The sequence below is a fragment of the Podarcis vaucheri genome (assembly GCF_965113315.1).
Source record: "Podarcis vaucheri genome assembly, chromosome: 7".
Taxonomy (NCBI): domain Eukaryota; kingdom Metazoa; phylum Chordata; class Lepidosauria; order Squamata; family Lacertidae; genus Podarcis; species Podarcis vaucheri.
In genome coordinates this window covers 78,316,385-78,338,313 of record NC_138765.1, presented here as the reverse complement: position 1 = coordinate 78,338,313, position 21,929 = coordinate 78,316,385, and the positions used below count along the sequence as shown (strand labels likewise).

At 46.5% G+C, this 21,929-nt stretch overlaps 1 protein-coding gene across 2 annotated transcripts in view; it reads right to left on the bottom strand.

Annotated features, from left to right (window-relative positions):
• The window catches only part of TMEM201 (transmembrane protein 201), a 51,596-nt gene extending 29,940 nt beyond the window's left edge, over window positions 1-21,656 (bottom strand). Inside the window, exons 1-3 of one of the 2 annotated variants that reach the window (XM_082230054.1) lie at window positions 20,690-21,656; window positions 5,848-5,968; window positions 2,110-2,304 (exon numbers count right to left, since the gene is read on the bottom strand). In XM_082230054.1, the coding sequence (XP_082086180.1) occupies window positions 2,110-2,304; window positions 5,848-5,968; window positions 20,690-20,805 (432 nt within the window). In that variant the 5' untranslated portion in view covers window positions 20,806-21,656. Of the gene's footprint in view, window positions 1-2,109; window positions 2,305-5,847; window positions 5,969-10,733; window positions 11,758-20,689 lie in introns of those variants that run through there. The other variant, XM_082230055.1, reaches the window with a different exon arrangement.
• Window positions 21,657-21,929: the final 273 nt, after the last annotated feature.

Genomic DNA, 21,929 nt, shown 5'->3' with positions numbered 1-21,929 from the left:
TTAAAGAGTTCTAAGTCCTGTTAAGAGGCTCCTATTCCCCTCCCAGAGGGACAATTCCCAGAATGGCTTAACCATAAAACCCTCTTCCCGAGGAACTCTGGGAATTTTTGCTTTGTGAGCGGAACGGGGGTCTCCTAACAACTCTCAACTCCCTTAACAAATAGATTCTTTGGGGGAAGCTACAGCTGTTTAAAGCAGTAGTGGCGCCTACCCTGTGGAACGCCCTCCCAGCAGATGTCAAGGAAATAAACAACTATTTTACTTTTAAAATACAACTGAAGGCGGCCCTGTTTAGGGAAGTTTTTAATGTCTGATGCTGTATTGTTTTTATTATTCGGTTGGAAGCCGCCCAGAGTGGCTGGGGAAACCCAGCCAGATGGGCGGGGTATAAATAATAAATTATATTATTATTATTATCATAGTGCTTTAAAATGTGTTGTGTGAACGTGGCCTAAGAACTACCAGCATTAGATTCAGTTCCCTCTCAATCATACGTCCCCCAGAAACTCAACTAAGGGGGAAAAGGTTCCCCATGTGCATAGCCATGCAAGCTCACTTTCCCTCAAGGCACCCTCCAACCAGACAAAAAGCTTCTTGTGTTAAGTCATGGATGGGGAAAGCCGGCCTGTGTCTTGCCATTGCTATCCTGGTTGCCATGACACCTGAAATAAGTGGGGCAGGCATTTTCAAAGATGTCACCACCTGGAGTGGGGAAGGCAGTAACACATGAAAAAGCAGGGGTGGGGGAAGGTAATAGAGACAAAGGGGGTAGGACGACAAGGCAGCAGCAGCAGAAGACACTTGCAGGGAGTTGCAAATTCAGACTGTGGCTGTATACACATCATGCATTTAAAGAACATGGCTTTCTCCCTCCCCAAGACTCCTGGGAACTGTAGTTCAAGTGTGCAGAGAATTGCAGCTCTGACAGGAAGAACACATTCCCTAAGATTTTTTTATTATTTTTTTTTGGTAGGGGAAGCTCAAAATGTATGGTGCAGATGTATGCAGTCAGAGTTTAGATTCATGAACTAAAATTCATTTTAGATAAAATGATGATAACAATATTCAAAAGCCTCCTGTGAAATGGGCTACTCTTTGGCGTTCTTAGTAACTTTTCAATTTCAAGTGAGAATACCGTAAGACATTGAGGACAACATCTTGATAGTTATTAACAAAGCAAATCCTTAGGGAAAAAAGGAAAGCAAGGAAAGGTCATGTTTCTACCTCCACCCCAATATCAATAATAATTATTTTTCTGAGGGAGTGTGAATGCAGCAATGTAAAGCTGCATCCTTTTTTGTGTAATTTTAATGCAATTGTATTGTTTACTCTTTATTTTAATCAGTCGCTGAATTGTAAGTTTTCCATGAAATTCCTTTAAAGGAAATTTCCTTTAAAGCCCTATACGGCTCGTACCTACGGGACCGCCCTCGTACCTACGGGATCGCCCCTCCTGGTATGTCCCACAGAGGAACTTACGGTCTTCAAATAAAAACATCCTGAAGGTCCCAGGCCACAGAGAAGTTAGGCTGGACTCAACTAGAGCCAGGGCTTTTTCGGCTGTGGCTCCAATCTGGTGGACCGCTCTGTCACAAGAGACTAGGGCCCTGCGGGACTTGACGTCTTTCCGCAGGGCCTGCAAGACAGAGCTGTTCCACCAGGCCTTTGGTCAGGGCGCAGCCTGACTCCCTCCTTTGGCAATCTTCACAGAAATTTAGCTTAATGGTTGCCATCAATTTGATTTTAATAATGAAATGTTTTTAGAATGGTGCACTATTTTATTGTTGTTTGCCGCCCTGAGCCCGGCTTTGGCTGGGGAGGGCAGGATATAAAAAAATTATTATTATTATTATTATGAAAGAAATCACACACAAACTACAGCTCCCACAATTTTTGGCGGGGACGTTAAATGTATACATTTAAAAGTATGGTGTGTACATGAAATAGAACGATGTAAACAACTACAAAAGGTTCGTTTCCTAAGATCCAGAGGGTCACATTTGCCTCCTGGGTCGAGCTTCCCCTTTTGTGGGTTTATGGCCCTAGGGAAGGTTAAGTACCAGAAGCTTAAAATGAAGGGCTGCTCTGAGTCCCGAGATCAGTTCATACCTCCTCCCGGGGAGTGAAGGACGCCAGCTGCTTAATCTTCGTGGTCTGATGGTTGTTGCACTTCCTACAGAGAAGGACCTGGCTGCTCACCCACTGCTGGGGCTTGGTGGGGTCGTAGAAGGCGCCGGCCCCAGAGACAACGTGGTTCAGATGCTCCATGTACTGAGCTGGGATCGGCTTGTTGTAATCTCCATTCTGCCAAGAGGGATCAAAAGGGGAGGCATTGGTTACTCCAGTCTCCTTCCTGCTGCTCTACAACATTTTGATTTTATTTATTCTTAAAAATATCTATACACTGCTATTCATTTTTTTTTAATTGGAGCAGTTCACAACAATTGTACACTGCTTTAATTTTTATTACCTGCAGCCTGTGGTTCCAGGGCAGGTTACATTAACACACAACATTAGAGCACAATATTACAAACACTTTAAAACAACAGTTACAGAAATAAGGAAGGTCCTAAAAATTTACACCTCAAATGTCAAAAGCTGTATAATGAAGGTGACAGATGCACCTCTGTGCGGAGGGAGCTCCACAGTTTAGGGGCTGCCACAGAGAAGGCCCTTTTGTGGGCCACCATACAATAAAAAACACATTAAAGAGTTAAAATCAGAAATCAGCTACCTACAATGAAAAGATGGATTCTTAACTGCCTGCATAAGCCTAATAGAATATAAGTTTTCGGCAGGCATTTAAAAGTTGTGACAGAAGGCACCTGCTGAATCTCATTCCACAATACTGAGATGAAGATACTGTTTCTTGCTGTTGTCAAATGGAACTCCAGCCCCAACAACATCTGGAGGGCCAGAGTTTACCCCTGGTCCTATGGTTAGGGACCTTCCCATGGGCACCAAGCTCTTAAGAAGACCCAGAAATCTGTATAATTGGGTTAAAAATTGGAAAATCAATAAAAATAATTGGGGGGGGGGATAAAAAAAATACAAAATATTATGAATGCAAAGCAAAGCAAAGCCACGAAAGTAACAAATGGCGGCAAAATCCATAGATTTATCTGCACCCTGAGATACTCTTCATTTTTAATGGCCAACAAAAGCAACCTTGGGAAGTTATGTGTTACCATTTCAAATTATTGTTTTAAGTTTATAACCCGCCCTTCTTCTTTGCTCCTCTTGCTATTGTGAGCCAAGAAACAGTTGGGTTTAGCATCACGGCCAAACCCAGGCTCGTGGTTTGGAAAACCCACAAGTGGTATGCCACAAAACAAACCTTAATTAAAGTCCTAGCAACTCTCACTGCTAGGGTTATTGGTGGTTGCTTGCCATGACAGCTGTGTACTACCCTCCAGGGCTAGAGGCGGTAAACTTCTGAAAACCAGTTGCTGTGGTTCTCAAGTGGGGAGTGCACCACTGCACTGCTTATGGGCTTTCCATAGGCACCTGCCTGGCCACTTTGAGGATGCTGGACTAGATGGGCCTTCTGATCTGATGATCCAGTAGGGATCTTTCAAAGTCAATTCATAAGAGTAACTGGGGCATTTGGTTTCATGAGTCTCGCCAACCGGAGGACCTACGGGAAAACTGGCGAGATCCAATTAAGGCAGAACCGAGTGAGAGGGCAACAGTCCGCTTCTCTTGTATGGAAGATGGATAAAAATTGTACCAGAGATTATTTGAGGAACCAATTCACAGTAATGTGTAAAGTACAGATGGATTTAACTTCATAAAATGTATACAGTATTATACCTCTTGATGGTAAAAAAACACCCAGAGAGATTCAAAGTGGTTTACAAAATGAATTAACACAATGAAATGATCCATCAAAAGCAACTATTTAAAATCTTCAAAAATAATTATCTTGTGCCTCCTCCTCAAGCGGTCCAGAGTGTGGCAACACGAGAATGGGCCTTCTTTGCAGTGGCTCCCCATCTGTGGAATGCTCTCCACAGGGAAGTTCACCTGGCGCCTTCATTATACACCTTTAGGCACCAGGCAAAAACATTCCTTTTTAACCAGGCCTTTGGTTGATCTGATTTACACCCTATGCCCTTTTAAAATGTGTTGTTGTTGTTTTTTTGTGGGGAGGGGCTATTGGGTTGTTGTTTTTATTTTTATTATGTATTTTATGGTTTTAGATCTGATTTTGTTCTGTAAACCGCTCTGAGACCCCCAGGTATAAGGAGGTATATAAATTCAATAAAGAATAATAATTAAAATCAATGATAACCTAAAATCCAGATTTTAGGAAGGTAAAATCATGTATGGGTAGGCTGGCCTAAAAAAAAAGAGTGCAGTGAAGGCGCCTCCCTGGTTTCAATAGGCAGGGAGTTCCAAAGTGTGGGTGTTGCCACGCTAAAGGATGGATTCCTTATAAATGCAGAATGAATACAGTGGTGCCTCGCAAGACGAAATTAATCCGTTCCTTGAGTCTCTTCATCTAGCGGTTTTTTCGTCTTGCGAAGCAACCCTATTAGCGGCTTAGCGCTATTAGCGGTTTAGCGGCTATTAAAGGCTTAGCGGCTTAGAAAAAAGGGGGGAGCGGGGGAAAATCGGAACACTCGCAAGACGTTTTTGTCTTGCAAAGCAAGCCCATAGGGAAAATCGCCTTGCGAAGCAGCTCAAAAACGGAAAACCCTTTCGTCTAGCGGGTTTTCCGTCTTGCGAGGCATTCGTCTTGCGGGGCACCACTGTATTATGTGGCGCCTTGTAACATTCTGCAGAATGAAGAGGCACAGCAAGCATATACAGATGGGGTCAGGTGAACTCAGCCTTGCTTACCTCACAGGGATGCTGTGAGGATGAAACGGAGACGGGGAGAAGGGTGTGTGCACTATCTTGAGCTCCTCTCGGGAGAAAAAAGGTGGGATATAAATGTAATGAAATTAAGATAGATATAGATAGATGATAGATAGATGTAAAAGGGGATTCATAAATTAATACACACCAATATCGAACAGACATATGTACCTGAGTTGGCACTGGGCTTGTACCCAAGGCTAGCCCTACTCAAGAGCAGACTCACTGGAAGCAATGACTATGACTAACTTAGGGCCATTAATTTCCATGGGTCTACTCTGGAGCAAAACTTCGGCCACATTCACACCATATATTTAAAGCGCTATTACTTCACTTTAACAGTCATGGTCCCCCTAGGCAAAAAATCCTGGGAACTGTAGTTTATTAAGGGTAAAGAGACCCTATTTTCCTCACAGTTATAATTCCCAGAATGCTGGGAATTGTAGCTCCATGAGGGGAACAGGAGACCTCCTAACAGCTCTCAGCACATTTAAAAAACTATATTTTAAAAATTGGGGGGGGGGGGAGCCATGATGGTTTAAAGTGGTACAGTGGTGCCTCGCAAGACGAAAAGAATCCGTTCTGAGAGTCTCTTCGTCTAGCGGTTTTTTCGTCTTGCGAAGCAAGCCCATTGACGGATTAGCAGATTAGCACTATTAGCGGCTTATCAGCTTAGCGGATAAGCGGCTTAGAAAAAGGGGGGGAGGGAAAAAACCCCGCAGGAACTCGCAAGACATTTTCATCTTGCAAAGCAAGCCCATAGGAGATTCATTTTGCGAAGCACCTCCAAAACGGAAAACTCTTTCGTCTAGCGAGTTTTCCGTCTTGCGAGGCATTCGTCTTGCGGGGCACCACTGTATCATAGCGCTTTAAACACATGATGTGAATGTGGCCTCAGTTGGAGGCAACCCAGCTTGCTTTGGCCCTTGACCGCCATTTCATCTCGTCATAGAGGCTTTACAAGGTGCCACTCTTGAAACATACCTCTTGGAAGCCATTGTACTGCTCGCAGTTGGGGCAATCCCAACAGTTCCGGTTCCCGTACGGAACCACGGTGTCCTGGTTGCAGAACCAGCAATTCACGGTCATGTGGGTGGGTTTCTTCCTGTGGGGAACAGCATTAAAAAAAAAAGTATACATCACACTGGGCCCTGGGAGGAGGAGGCCCAATGTGACACATTTCAGTCAGGCAAAAACATAGCAAGGAAGTTATGAAGCAGGGCCAGAGAGGGTTCTGGAGAGATTTCCGAGGGCCAGACAAGAGCAGCCTCGAGGGCCACATTAGTCTCATTTGCCTGAGATTCCCCACCCTTGGCTTAGAGAATCATATAATAATACCCGCAGTTTGATATACTCTTTTTATACGCTTGTTTATATGCAAATTAGGCCAAACCCAACTACATTCTCCTCAAACGGACCTAATGTTACTCATGGCCATTAACCAAAAGCTAATCCTCCTCAGAGTAGACCCATCTTAAAGTTAACAGGCATGACTAACTTGGGTTCCTTATTTTCAAATGGGCCTACTCTGAGTAGGACCTAGTTAAGATACAAACTTTTAATTCCTGCTCAAAGGTACGCTGTTGCTGTTTTGCTTTTTTTAACAGCGGGAATTGCTTTAGGCCCACCTGGTGGGGGAAGAAAATGAGATTAAAGATTTTATTAATAATAATAAGGATAGTAATAGTGGTTGTCTAGCAACCACAAGACACTGCCTTCTAATCACTTCCTGCAGGCTTTCAAAGGTCATGTCCTGTGGTTGCTAGGCAACCTCAATTTGCTTCAACCTCCACCATGGTACACAGCAAACACAGGGCATCCCTTTGAGCATCAGCAAGCAGTTAGAAGACCTCAACTTCTAGGGTTACGAAGCAAGCACCTTGCGGTTGCTTGGCATACCCCCAGAAACGCTTGCAGGTTGACCTGGAAGCAATTCGGGACAGTACTGCAACCACAAGATCCTCCCACCTCTCTTTACCAGGCAACAGACCAAATTTTCCCCTTTCCCGCCAAAAAAGAAAAGTAAGATGGAGACCCTGAAAATGGAAAAGCCGGAGATGTCCAATCCAGTGAGGCCTGGGCCCATGGCTGGGATTTCCCCATCATATTTTTCTGGGAAGGGAAGAATTCGCTGCCCGAAGCCAGAGAGCTTAACGGGGCAGCTGTAAACATTAAGTGTGCAGAGCCACAAGTGAAAAGCAGAACTTCAATAGAAAAGGATTGCCTGTCTATGCACTGGAATGAAACACTTGCCATCAAAATGAGCAGCTGTTTGGGCTTAACCCTTTTGGACAGAGGGAGAGTCATTTGCATAGGCGCCGACTCCATGGGGCTTGAGGGGGCTCGAGCCCCCTCAAAAAAATTTTTGGGGGGGCTCAGCCCCCCCAATAATCTCGGGCGGGCGCCCTTCCAGTAGAGCGCCGCCGCCGTCCCCCGCCTCCTCCGCACCTGCTCCTTCGCCAGCCAGCCAGCCGCGCGCCCTAATCGGAGAGCCCCGGCTGCCAAGGCACTGCCGGAAATCCCGCGAGAACAGGGGAATCCCGACTGGCCACACCTCCCAGCCAGCCAATCGGCTGGCTGGGGGGGCGTGGCTTGCCCTATTTAGGGCCGGAGCCACTCTATTTGCATATTCATGAGCTTATTTATTATTCATGAGCTTTCCCGGGCCCCCCCAATATTTTTTCTAAGTCCGCGTCCCTGGTCATTTGCTTTGTTTTTTTTAAAAAAAAGATAAGCAAAAGTCTAAGAACAGGCTTTTGAAGACAGACTTGTTCACACAGACATTCCCTTGCTCACTCAACCTGTTTTAATTGCTGTGTTGTTTCAAAATGACTTTTATACTGCATAATTTTACCTTGGATTGTTATATATATAATGGATTTTTTAAATTGCATATCTTAACTGTGAGTGTTTATATTTTCGATGGGACTGTTTTAGTGTTCATTTTAATTAGGTGCATTTATATTTTCATGTTTTAATGGGATTTCTTTTATTAAACTTCGGGCCATGGTGCCTTGGTGCTTGAAAAGTGCGCTTAGAAGCCTAGCTTGTGTGTGTATATAATAATGATAAAGGTCTTTTATTTCACAGCAGCTACAGAAGTGGGTGACTTGTTCATGTGAACAAGCCATCTCAGACAGGAGCACAAGAAATTGTATTACATTGAATTAGACAAGCTCTGTGCTGTCTGCACTGACTGGCAGCAACTCCCAAGGATTTCACCACGCCTACCTGAAGACGCCAAGGTATGAACCTGGGAACATTTTGCATGCAAAGGAGATACTCTACCACTGACAACCAACTAACCATCAAAGACCTGACCTGGAATGAAAGCTACCTCCTCCCCCCGCCCCCATTTAAGTAGGGGGCATGTGTTTTGTATTTGGGTCTGTGCATATGCAGAGACAAGCTGTGCAAAATAAAAATAAAAATTATGGGTGACCCAAATGCCAGTTAGTTATTCCATGAGCACAGCTTTCCTCTCTATAAACGCAAAGTGCTGCTCATGACTTATAAAGCCCAACACAGTTTAGGCCCAGTCTATTAGGACGGCCATATTCTCCCATATGAACCTGCCTGGGCTGTGTGATCTTCAGTGCCACCACCCTTATGTACAGACTTGGTGTTGATGTGAAAAAGGGCCTTCTCGGTGGCTGCTCCCAGACTCTGGAACTCCCTTCCTAAATAAGCTTGACTGGCTCCCTCCTTGTTGTCCTTCGACTGGCAGGTGAAGACTGTCTCATTCCGAAAGGCCTTTGGGAATTGACTGGTTTTTAAGGAAAGGGCTTTTAATAGTGCTGTGCTGTTTTAATTGTATTTTAATAGATTTGTTTTCTTTATATATTTTTAAAATTTTATTAGAGATCAATTACTTTTATCTTTTATATGCTTCTAGCTTTCTGTTTTGGCCTCTCATGAAGAGAAGCCTCAGATTATGATTGCAGGGTCCAGGTCAGTTCATAATGTAAAGTGTAAAGTGTATTACATTTTCTAAAAAGCTGCCATCTAGTTGCTCCCACCCAAAGTGTGTCTGCGGGCAAGGTATTCCCCAAGGCATCTTTGCTACGTTTCTTTAGCCGCCAGGCAAAAACATTCCTTTTCTCCTAGGCCTTTGGCTAATTAAACAGCCTATGGCCTTTTAAACCGTGTGTGCAGGATGGGATGGTACTGTTTGTTACTACGTTATATATTTTTGTGTTTTTACATTGTAAAGCACCCTGTGATCCTCAGATGAAGGGCGGTGCAGAATTAATTATCATCATCATCATCATCATCAACTCCATGTTGTTTTATTCTGTGTCAGTCACCTTGAGTCCCAATCTGGGTGGAAAGCAGGATATAAATAAATACAACAGTAGTAGCAATAATATAGTACCAGGTATTGCTCCAGGCAAAACAAGACTTCAAATTCCGCCATGCACAGCTGCCCAAGATGGGAATTCCGCTCCCCTTACCCAACACACCTCTCCACCATCTGTTTCCACATGACTTCAGCACAAGGGCTCCTTTGAACTACAGCTGTCGGAAGCACCACAGAGCACAAAGGCCCAGCTGATGCAAACAGGGGCCAAAGGAACGCTTGGGACAGCCATCTGCTGCAATGCAAGCCAAGCATACCTCCTGCCTGGTCTCATGTCCTCAACCAGCAGGCTTGGGCGTCACAGACCCTTCTTTCTTGGAATTAATTAACAAACTATTTTCATTAGGGCGCACAGAACTGTGGAGTTGGGAGGGATCCCAAGGGTCATCGAGTCCCAACTCCCAGCACTGCAGGAGTCACAAATAACAGATCCCTTTTTGCCACAGGCGGCATTGTTTTAGAAGAGGTATTCTTCTTCCTCTCCCTGAGACTCAAAGGAGAGAACACCTGTGTGTGTGTGTGTGTGTGTGTGTGTGGCACACTCGCTCTCTTAACTTTTCTTTAAAACCTGACAACCAATCTATCAGAAGGGGGCACCTTTTAGCATCAGTAACAATAATCAACTTAATTTACCTGAACTATTTTAAAAACTTATTTTAAGAAGGGCTAAACAGTGTATGTATATGTGTATATATTCACACCTCTTAACCCTGAGCTTTTGACACTCGTGATGTCCACTTTTAGGACCCACCTCATTTTTGCAATAGCAAGTTGATTTTAACTGTTTTTAACACTGTGCTTAAATTGGGACCTTAGGGCACTTAATGAATATTATATATTCATGGTACCTCGGGTTATAGACGCTTCAGGTTACAGACTCCGCTAACTCAGAAACAGTACCTTGGGTTAAGAACTTTGCTTCAGGATGAGAACAGAAATCGTGCGGCGGCAGCAGGAGGTCCCATTAGCGAAAGTGGGAGCTCAGATTAAGAACAGTTTCAGGTTAAGAACGGACCTCCAGAACGAATTAAGTTCTTAACCCGAGGTACCACTATATACTGCTGGACTCCAATGCTCATCAGCTCCAGCCAGAATGGATAATGGTCAGGGCCGGCAATCTAAATTCACCCAGCACACTTTGCACCTGGCTACCAGGTGCCCGGGTGCCAGGATGGCACTTGATGTCTCCCCCACCTGGGGATCCTTGCAGCATGACCATTTTCAGACACATCCTGTGGAATTCTAGCCATTATATTTTATCTGCACAATCAGAATGAATTTCAGGAACCCCAAAGTCGCATGGGGGAACAATGACCTTTGAGCCGTCTGGCCCAAAAAGGACAACTAGGTGTTCCATTTTGGTTGACTGTAACCCTGGTTTAAGAAGCCACTTGGTGCCTAGCTTATATATCTGAGTTTCTAACACTGCTCAGGGCTGATGCAAAGGCGTCTGACAACATCTAGAAGGCACCACAACAGCAAAATCCAGGACAGCGGTAGCCAATCTTACTGGATTCTACATGAAAGCTGTCCAAGAGATGGCTTTTCTTCCTCATAAATAGCAGAAAGCAACAAACAGGCCCAATCAAGAGTTTCCACCGAGGTCAAGCCTTATCAGCCATTCTGGCTCCAGATGCCCCTACTCAGCTCTCTTGTGCCTTCTGCTTCCTCAAATGAAGGCTGTATGGCAATCCTTTCATTTCAGGCAAACTGGGAGCAGCGTGGAGATTTCATCAGCTTGTGCCTTTCTCAGACGAAGAAGTGATAATCTCGTGGCACCATTTCCGTGATCCTACTCTGTCCGGGGCCACAGACGCATTAAGAACAAAAACAATGCTGTTTTAGATCAAGAAAACGCAGAAGGGGGTGGCTGGTCTGAACAAGATGGCGATTATCAGGCAAATCACAGGCCCTGCAAATCTGTCTGCTAAAGCATGGTGTCCAGGAGAGGGCAAGAAATTCAGGAGCACTGCATAACGTTTGCTACACTCCTGCATCTGTTACCAGCACATGGGGTTCTGAGGTATGCTGCCTTTGTATATGGAGGTTCTGTTTCATCAATATAAGCAATAACCATTGATAGACCAATGCCTCACATTATTTTTTCCTTAAAGCTGAAGTTAGCACCCCCTCCCCACATGCAATGAACCCCCAGCAAACCACATATCTTCGAACAAGGAAGGGGAAACTTTTTTCCAGCCTGAGGGCCACATTCCCTTGTTAGTAACCTTCTGGGGGCCACATGCCAGAGGCAGAGGTGAGCGGTTAAGGGATGTGACTCTTCCCTTTGCAAAGTAAGCTTATATTCCAGTCATGCAAAAGCCAGAGAGCTACACCCATTTTTATAACCAGAAAAGCAATGAGTTTTATCACAATTCAAGGACACTCTGCAGAAAGGCAAAGGCACTGATAAAAGACACATTAAACTCTTATCTGGGAAAAGCTGCTTGCCCCACAAACGGCATTCCAAAGTTACTCAAAACTACGAAGGCTGGGGTTGATTCCTGGGCCACAAAGCTCAAGCAGGGAGCCAAAATTTAAGGGCCAGAACACAGAAGTTCAATGAAAACTTGCAGGCAGTGTAGATGATGAATAACAAGGTCAGATCATAGAATCATAGAATCATAGAATCATAGAGTTGGAAGAGACCACAAGGGCCATCGAGTCCAACCCCCTGCCAAGCAGGAAACACCATCAGAGCACTCCTGACATATGGTTGTCAAGCCTCTGCTTAAAGACCTCTAAAGTAGGAGACTCCACCACACTCCTTGGCAGCAAATTCCACTGTCGAACAGCTCTTACTGTCAGGAAGTTCTTCCTAATGTTTAGGTGGAATCTTCTTTCTTGTAGTTTGGATCCATTGCTCCGTGTCCGCTTCTCTGGAGCAGCAGAAAACAACCTTTCTCCCTCCTCTATGTGACATCCTTTTATATATTTGAACATGGCTATCATATCACCCCTTACCCTCCTCTTCTGCAGGCTAAACATGCCCAGCTCCCTTAGCCGTTCCTCATAAGGCATCGTTTCCAGGCCTTTGACCATTTTGGTTGCCCTCCTCTGGACACGTTCCAGTTTGTCAGTGTCCCTCTTGAATTGTGGTGCCCAGAACTGGACACAGTACTCCAGGTGTGGTCTGACCAGAGCAGAATACAGTGGCACTATTACTTCCCTTGATCTAGATGCTATACTCCTATTGATGCAGCCCAGAATTGCATTGGCTTTTTTAGCTGCCGCGTCACACTGTTGGCTCATGTCAAGTTTGCGGTCAACCAAGACTCCTAGATCCTTTTCACATGTACTGCTCTCAAGCCAGGTGTCACCCATCTTGTATTTGTGCCTCTCATTTTTTTTGCCCAAGTGCAATACTTTACATTTCTCCCTGTTAAAATTCATCTTGTTTGTTTTGGCCCAGTTCTCTAATCTGTCAAGGTCGTTTTGAAGTGTGATCCTGTCCTCTGGGGTGTTAGCCACCCCTCCCAGTTTGGTGTCATCTGCAAATTTGATCAGGATGCCCTTGAGTCCATCATCCAAGTCGTTGATAAAGATGTTGAATAAGACCGGGCCCAAGACAGAACCCTGTGGCACCCCACTAGTCACTCTTCTCCAGGATGAAGAGGAACCATTGATGAGCACCCTTTGGGTTCGGTCAGTCAGCCAGTTACAAATCCACTGAGTGGTAGCATAGTCAAGACCGCATTTTACCAGCTTCTTTACAAGAATATCATGGGGCACCTTGTCAAATGCCTTGCTGAAATCAAGGTAGGCTACATCCACTGCGTTCCCTTCATCTACCAGGCTTGTAATTCTGTCAAAAAACGAGATCAGGTTAGTCTGACATGACTTATTTTTCAGAAATCCATGCTGACTATTGGTGATCACAGCATTCCTTTCTAGGTGCTCACAGACTGTTTGCTTAATGATCTGCTCCAGAATCTTCCCTGGTATTGATGTCAGACTGACTGGGCGGTAATTATTTGGGTCCTCTCTTTTCCCCTTTTTGAAAATAGGGACAACACTTGCCCTCCTCCAGTCTGCCGGGACTTCGCCTGTTCTCCAGGAATTCTCAAAGATGACTGCCAGTGGTTCTGAGATCACATCTGCCAGTTCTTTTAATACTCTTGGATGCAGTTCATCTGGCCCTGGAGACTTGAATACATCTAAACTAGCCAAATATTCTTGTACTATCTCCTTAGTTATTCTGGGCTGTGTTTCCTTTGCTGAATCATTTGCTCCAAATTCTTCAGGTCGGGCATTGTTTTCTTTATCGGAGAAGACTGAGGCAAAGAAGGCATTGAGTAGTTCAGCCCTTTCTGTGTCCCCTGTTTGCATTTCACCATCTTCTCCTCTGAGTGACCCCACAGTTTCTTTGTTCTTCCTTTTGCTACGAACATACCCATAAAAGCCTTTTTTGTTGCTTTTAACCTCTCTAGCAAGCCTGAGTTCATTCTGTGCTTTAGCTTTTCTGACTTTGTGTCTACACGTGCTGGCTATTTGTTTGAATTCCTCTTTGGTGGTTTCCCCCCTTTTCCATTTTTTGTACACATCCTTTTTTAATCTTAATTCAGTTAAAAGTTCTTTAGATAGCCACCCTGGCTTCTTTAGGCACCTTCCATGTTTCCGTCTCATTGGTATTGCCTGTCGTTGTGCTTTTACTATCTCCCTCTTAACAAACTCCCAGCCATCATGAACTCCCTTTCCTTTAAGTATTGCTGTCCATGGGATCTCACCCAGCACTTCCCTAAGTTTTATGAAGTCGGCTTTCTTAAAGTCAAGAAATTGAGTCCTAGTATGCTTGGCTGCTCCTTTCCGCTGTATAGTAAACTTCAGAAGAGCATGATCACTCGCGCCTAATGATCCTTCCACATCTACCCCACTAACCAGGTCATCAACATTGGTTAGGACCAGATCTAAAATGGCTGTTCCTCTTGTTGCTTCTCCCACTTTCTGGACAATGAAGTTGTCTGCAAGGCCAGTGAGGAATCTGTTTGACCTTATGCTCTTGGCTGAGTTTGACGTCCAACAAATATCCGGGTAATTGAAGTCCCCCATTACTACTATCTCCCTTCCTTTTGCATGCTTGGCCATCTGTTCCAGGAAGGCATCATCTATGTCCTCCGTTTGGCTTGGGGATCTATAGTAAACTCCCACAATGAGGTCTCTGTTATTCTTCTCTCCCTTAATTTTGACCCAAATGCTCTCACTTTGGCTTTGAGGTTCTAAATCTTGGATCTCTTCACAGGTATACACATCCCTGACATATAACGCCACTCCTCCTCCTTTCTTGTCTGGTCTGTTTCTCTGAAATAGATTGTATCCCCCTATTATTACGTTCCAATCGTGGGACTTATCCCACCAGGTTTCAGTGATGCCTATTATGTCATATTTAGTTTGCTGTACCAAGAGCTCAAGCTCATCTTGTTTATTTCCCATGCTTTGCGCATTAGTGTACAGACATTGAAGTCCATTAATCATTCCCCCGTGTCTCATATTTAAGGATTTTTTCCTCCCACCACTAGGTCCGCGTGCTGTTTGCTCCATTTGGTCTATGACATTTGGATGATCATCTTCATTAATTGATAGACTCCTACCTTCAGGAGCATTGTCTCCCTCCCCCACATTAGTCAGTTTAAAGCCCTCCTGATGAGGTTTCTGAGATTTTTGGCAAAAACATTTCTCCCAACCGTTGTGAGGTGCAGCCCATCGCTTGCCAGAAGTCCATCTTCAAGAAACTGCAGTCCGTGATCTAAGAATCCAAACCGTTCCTGTTTACACCATTTGCGAAGCCAGCTGTTCACTTCCACTATTTTCCCCTCTCTCCCTGGGCCACGTCGTTCAACTGGGAGGACAGACGAGATGACAATTTGTGCATTTAGTTGCTTCAATTTCCTGCCGAGAGCCTCGTAGTCTCTTTTGATCTTCTGGAGGCTATTGCTTGCAGTGTCATTGGTTCCCACATGAACCAAGAGGAAGGGGTATTCGTCAGTGGGTTTTATGATTCCTTGCAGTCGTTCAGTTACATCTTGGATCTTAGCCCCGGGGAGACAGCACACTTCCCGAGACATCTTGTCAGGCCCACAGATCACTGCTTCTGTTCCCCTCAGTAGGGAATCCCCTATCACCACTACACGCCTCCTCTTGGGTTTGGTCGGGGTTCTTCCGTGAGCTGTCCGTTCCAAGGTCACCTGCACATTCCCTGAGGACTGACTTTGCTGCTCGTCTTCATATACCTGATCGACTGTAATGAGGGAGAGATCCTCAAATGGAGTCTGCTCTTCGTCTTCCATGCTAGGGGAGAGGACCTCAAAGCGATTGTGTATTTCTAGACAATCAGAGTGGACCCTGGGCCTCCTACTTCTTTGAGTCACGTTTCTCCATATATCTGGCTCCTGTGTTGGTGAACAAGCCTCCTTCTCAGGGGAGTCCCCTGTCTCCTCCTTGGTGGGGACGGTGTGCTCTGTGCTCCTGGATAAGGGAAATAACACTGCAGAGCCATGAAGCTCAATGGGGGTCCTTTGACAAATCAGGCTGTCACTTAGCCTACCTGAAAAGGCTGTTGGGAGGGTAACCCTTCCTTGTCAGAATCAGCTACACTCAGAGGAGAGTATCCACTGCACCTCTGCGTGTCCAAAAAAAAATTTCATGGAGAAATACACGGAAACATATTTTTCCAGATTTAAGAGGCAAGAGTAACATGATTCCAGAAGTGGTTTTTTTTTTAATTGGGGGTGAGGTGCATTTTAAGGATTAAAACTTTGGGGGCCACTGTTGCAATGCAAGACAGTAGTTATTAACGTGCAAAAAAAGGGCAGTGGACATTTTAAAATGTTATTCGCAAGTTCTGCTCAGGCAGTGTCTGGTCATCATGACCCCTGGAGGAAGATGGAGAAAAGCGGCTGTACAAGACCTCCTCCCCAAACGAAAGGCATTCCTCACATTCCACCAGAGAGACATTCTCAAGGCTGATCCTTTGCCTGCAATTGATGAAAAAAACCATTCACTTGTGTGTTTTTTGCCTGCCTCCTCTAATCATTCTCCTAGTCAAACAACAGGAATGTTAATGCTCACCTGCAGCATCTGCTTCAGACTGAAAACAAAATAAGCTCTGCTTTGCTAGAATTTTTTGAAATTTCCATTCTGAGAGCCGAGGTTGGTGGCTAGCCCAGCATCATGTTCTCACAGCGGCCAACCAGATGCCTGTGAGAAACCAGCAAAACAGGACCCTAGCACAAAAGTCCTCTCCCCTCCAGTTTCCAGCAGCTGGCATTCAAAAACATTGCTACCTCTGACTGTGGAGGCACAGCCCAGCCATCGTGACTAACAATCAACGGACCTCCTTTTGAGCAGACGGAAGGGGAACCTCATTCAAAGTCACCGCTCTCCCTTTCAGCCTCCAACCTACCTATGCTACCATCCCACCTTACAGGGCTGTTGTAAAGCTTGTAATCTATCATGTATGCAAAGGGTGGCCCTCCAGGTGGCATGATCTGGTCCTCAGAACCCCCCCTCTCCAAAGTCAAGAATCCTCATGAGCCTTGCTCTGCACCCTCCTTGAGTGTTCTTGCCTGGCTGGAATGTGGCCTTGAACTCTGATTTTGCCTGCCTGGATGGAGGATCGGGAGCGGTGTGTTTAGAGAAACAAGCCCGCTGGATGAAAGGGGAGGAAACTACATCAGTTGCCCTGACCACTTTTGCCTCTAGCCCCACCCATACTAGGATGCGGCCCTCAGAAGGGAATATGGCCCTTGGGAACGTGAGGAAATGATTATTATCTTATGATTTACTAGCTTCCTCGAGTCCTGGCACCTCCACCATGGGAAGCAATGACAGCTGAATTAGCACAGGACCAACACAGGTTCGTAACAATAAAATTTTTAAAATGCACAGACCCAAACTGTTCTCAGGGGGCACTTTATTCAATTAGAAACATGCAACAGCAGAGGACGTGGCTTTCAGTAATGTGTTTCCACACACAGAGAGAAGGGACGCGGGTGGCGCTGTGGGTTAAACCACAGAGCCTAGGACTTGCTGATCAGAAGGTTGGCGGTTCGAATCCCCGCAACGGGGTGAGCTCCCATTGCTCAGTCCCTGCTCCTGCCAACCTAGCAGTTCAAAAGCACGTCAAAGTGCAAGTAGATAAATAGGTACTACTCCGGCGGGAAGGTAAACGGCGTTTCCGTGCGCTGCTCTGGTTCACCAGAAGCGGCTTAGTCATGCTGGCCACATGACCTGGAAGCTGTACGCCGGCTCCCTCGGCCAATAAAGCGACATGAGCACCGCAACCCCAGAGTCGACCACAACTGGACCTAATGGTCAGGGGTCCCTTTACCTTTACACAGAGAAAATGCAAACCAGTGGAAGAGACTCCCTTGGAAGGTGGTGGGCTCTCCTTCAATGGAGGCTTTTAAACAGACGTTGGATGGATTCTTTAGCTGTGATTTTTGCAAGGGGCTGACCTAGATGAACCTTGGGGTACACCTTCCAGCTCTACAATCTCTAAAAACCAAAACCTGACTTGGTTCCATTGAGAACATCTTACTCTTCCTAAACCGCTGGCAGCAAAGGAACTATTATAACTGGAAAGCACATTTCAATCTTACACCACATCTTTCTTACGGGTGTGTCTGAGAGAAAGTGTTCTACAGTGGTACCTCAGGTTAAGTACTTAATTCGTTCCAGAGGTCCGTACTTAACCTGAAACTGTTCTTAACCTGAAGCACCACTTTAGCTAATGGGGCCTCCTGCTGCTGCCGCACCGCCGGAGCACAATTTCTGTTCTCATCCTGAAGCAAAGTTCTTAACCTGAAGCACTATTTCTGGGTTAGCGGAGTTTTAACCTGAAGCGTATGTAACCTGAGGTACCACTGCACTTTCCTCCTACCACCCCATGCTTCTGTATACATTGCTCACCTTGGGATTCTAGGACTGGAAGGAGGCAAGCCCAGAACAGCAACTCATACAGAAACACAACCCTTGAGAGCAAGGTCACTTTGCCATGGCGCTGCAACTGGGAGTGACTGACTGACGCCTACCTAGTTCAGAAACAGCAGAATTACCAAGTCAGCTTTCACTGGAGTTCAAAGCAGACCACTCTCTAGACTGTTTTATTTACCGTATTTTTCGCCCTGTAGGATGCACTTTTTCCCCTCCAAAAATGAAGGGGAAATGTGTGTGCGTCCTATGGGGCGAATGCAGGCTTTTGCTGCAGCCTGGAGAGCGAGAGGGGTCGGTGCGCACCGACCCCTCTCGCTCTCCAGGCTTCAGGAAGCTATCCGCAAGCCTTGCAAGCCCGGTGGGAGGTCCTGCGGGCTCGCAGGGCTTGCGGGCAGCAGCCTGCAGCCCACAAGCTCGGCGGACAGCGGGGAGGCGCAGCGCTACCACCCCGCTATTCCCCAACCTGATCTGGAGGCTGGGGGGAAGAAGCAAGCTTGCTTTTCCCCATCGCCAGCCCCACAAGCTCGGGGTACAGCGGGGCAAGCCGCTGCCCCACGGAGGCTAGAGAAGCTGCCCCTGAAGGCAGAAGAGGGAGACGGAGCGCTCCGTCTCCCTCTTCTAGCTTGGGGATGGCTGTGCAAACCTGGGGGGGGGGAAATAAAAAATTTCCCCTTGATTTCCCCCCCAAAAAACTAGGTGCGTCCTATGGGCCGGTGCGTCCTATAGGGCGAAAAATACGGTATTTACAACATTTGTACGTCACCCCATAACATGAAGTTCTTTAGGAAACTTTCAAGGGCATATTACTCATTTCAGACTCATCAACTTCTTTCTCAAGGCACACAGTTTGAGAATCAAAGTCCTTATGGGATAAGCAAGCTTGTGTCCACCTGGGCAGTCTTATGTCCACAGTGATCCACAGAAGCAAAATATTACCCAAAGCATCCAATGGTTGGGCCGGGCTTTCGCCAACCCGACACCCTCCAGTGTTAGAAATCAGCCCTGTGAGGTAGGTTAAGAGGCTATGACTAGCCCAAGGTCACCCAGCGAGCTTCATGGCTGAGGAGGGATTTGAACCCGATCTCCCAGGTCCTAGTCTGACACTCTAACCACTACACCACACTGGCTTCCTAGAGTCCTGCTGCTATGCAACAGCTCTAAAAATTACGTAGGTAAGTAAATATGGGGAAAGCAAAATGTCACCTGGAGAAGGATCTGAAATATTTTCCTTAAAGCTTGAATTTGTTTTAGTCTGGATTGTTTGATTTGATGTTTTAATGTGTTGTAATCCACCTTGAGATTTTTTAAAGATATAAAGTGGCATAGAAATGAAATTAATAAATAATAACAATTCACTGGAAAAAGATGCCCAGACATTCCATTGTGGTGACCACAACCCAGGTTTAAGGTGCTATTTGGCGATTAGCTTATATATCTGAGTTTCCATGACTGCCTCCAGCCTCAGCCAGCATTGCCAACAGGCTGGGATGATGTGAGTTGTAGTCCCAAGCATCGCAAGGACCACAGAAGGCTGGATTAGACCCAACTTTTAAGCAGGCTTTCAAGATGCACATCCAAGCTTGTATATGAGAGTTTCTAACACTGTACTGGATATGGAACAAAGCTGAGAGAACAGGGATACTGTAAGGTCACTTCTTGTGCACAACCACCAATATTTGGGCAGGATTCCCTATATCACAACCTCAGTAACAAAACCGCTCCTTATATGCTTATCCACTCATAACTCCGGTTCAAATCCACTGAGCAACACGGGTCCGTGTAAATTTTAATATACAGTACAATCAGTATGGCTAGGAAGGGCTGAAACCCTAGAAAGCTGCTCGGAATCACAGTAGAAGAATACTGAGCGAGACGGACAAAGGGTCTGACTCAAGGCAGCTTTTATGCAGCACCATGAAGACTAGAATCTGCCTTGAACGCAGAAGATCCCACGTTAAATCCCCAACGGAGCCTCCAGGTAGGGCGTGGAGAGGCACCTGCCAGTCCGTGCTGACAACACTGAGATAGGTAGGTCAGTTCCGCCTCAATTAAAAGACAGCTTTCGCCTTTCATCACTGTCAAACTTTTGTGGTCGTTTTTTTAATAAAGCTAACTCGACATTCATTGAAACCCGTTCGGATGGCACGCTTCTCTACAAGCGGTTCCTGACTCCGGAAGGGGGCGGGACTTCACCCCCCCTCCCCGAAAAAAACCCGGACATTTAAAAAAATATTCCTCTCTCCCAAAAAGGAACAAGAGAAGCAAAGAGGCGGGAGGAAAGACTCGCCTTCCCGCAGGAAGATCCCGGCAGTTCAAATCGAAGGGAGGCGAGTCTCAAGCATGGTCGCTCCCCTTCCGAAGGCTTAAGGCGGCAACCCCGCCCAGCTTGCCTGGCTGGGCCTCCCAAAGCATGCTCGCCTCCTGGAGGCAGCTTAATCCGCGCGGCGGATCTTTTATATTACATTACCATTTGTATTACTGCCTCGATCGCAATTCCATGGGATATGTAGGCATTTAAAATAAAGCACGGCTTACCTCCGGGCGATTTTGTACAGCAGAACTCCGCCGGCAGCGGCGCACACAGTCACCCCCAGGCCCCCGGCCAGGCCGGCGGTGGGGCACCCGGCCAGCAGCGCGCCGACTCCCTCCATGGCCGCTGGGCTCTGCGGAAGAAAAGGCTCAGGGGGAGAGAAGGAGGAGGAGGGAAGGGGAACTGAAAAGGGAGCGGGGGGGGGAGTAAACGGAATTGCAACGACCGCTGCTCGGATTCCTCGTGCGAGAGGGGGCGGCCGCGAAAAGAGAAGGGGAAAAAAAATAATAAAAGGCTGTTTCCACCGCGCGCTCAGCAAAGAAAGAACGGCACCTCCTCTTAGAACGCGTCGAGGGGGAGCGTTCTTAGAACGTTCAGTTACAGCTTTCGGAGCGCGAGGAGGAGGAGAGAAGCGCCGGATGCGGATTGGAATGCTCGGCCGAGCCTTTCGGAACGCTGAGTAACGAGCAGCCTCTTTAGAACGCGGAGTGTCCAATCGCGCGCCCGGCTCCCTTTCTCACCTCCACGCCTCACTCCCCCGCCCCCCGCGGCGCCCTCTGCTCCAACGCTTTGAAGAATTAGAAGAAAGCGCGCCCGCGCGTGGCAGAGCAAATCCAGAAAAAGCGCCAAAGGCGGAACGGGTTGATCAAGAGCGTTATCCCCCGCCCGGTTCAGTAGAAACAGCGGGCAATTGGAGCGGTTCCTTTTCTCCTCCCCTCTTTCTATAAAGCGGTATGACCTTCCCTCCACTGCTGCCACCGCTCCTCCTCTTCCAGGAGGCACTGATCCGCCCCCTTCTCGCATATACCCGCTGCTGGCTGCCTCGCCTTCCAATCACCGGCACGAGGCGTGGGTAAGCATGGCTGGAGGCGGCGCGGGGAAGGAAAAAAGAATCCGAGGCGGCGATCCTTTTACGCACGCTTTCCCCCTTTGGGAGTAAGCGCTGCTGAACGCTGCACGTGGCTGTGGAAGTGGGAGCTTTGCACACGCGCACACCCAAACGATTCAGGGTACGGAGCGCCGTGCATACTGAAGCACTGTTCACCCCATTGTGGAATAATGACGAAAATAAGCGATCCTTTTATGTGTGTTCACGCAGAGTGGCGTCAAAAATCAAGCGGATCGCCCTTTGTTTATCTTTAAAAAAAAAGAAAAAAGCTTGAGCGGCTCAGTCTAATAAATTTTAAAAGGAAGCAAGAGACTTCCACGCCCCCGTCTGGCAAATCGAAAATATCCGTCACGACT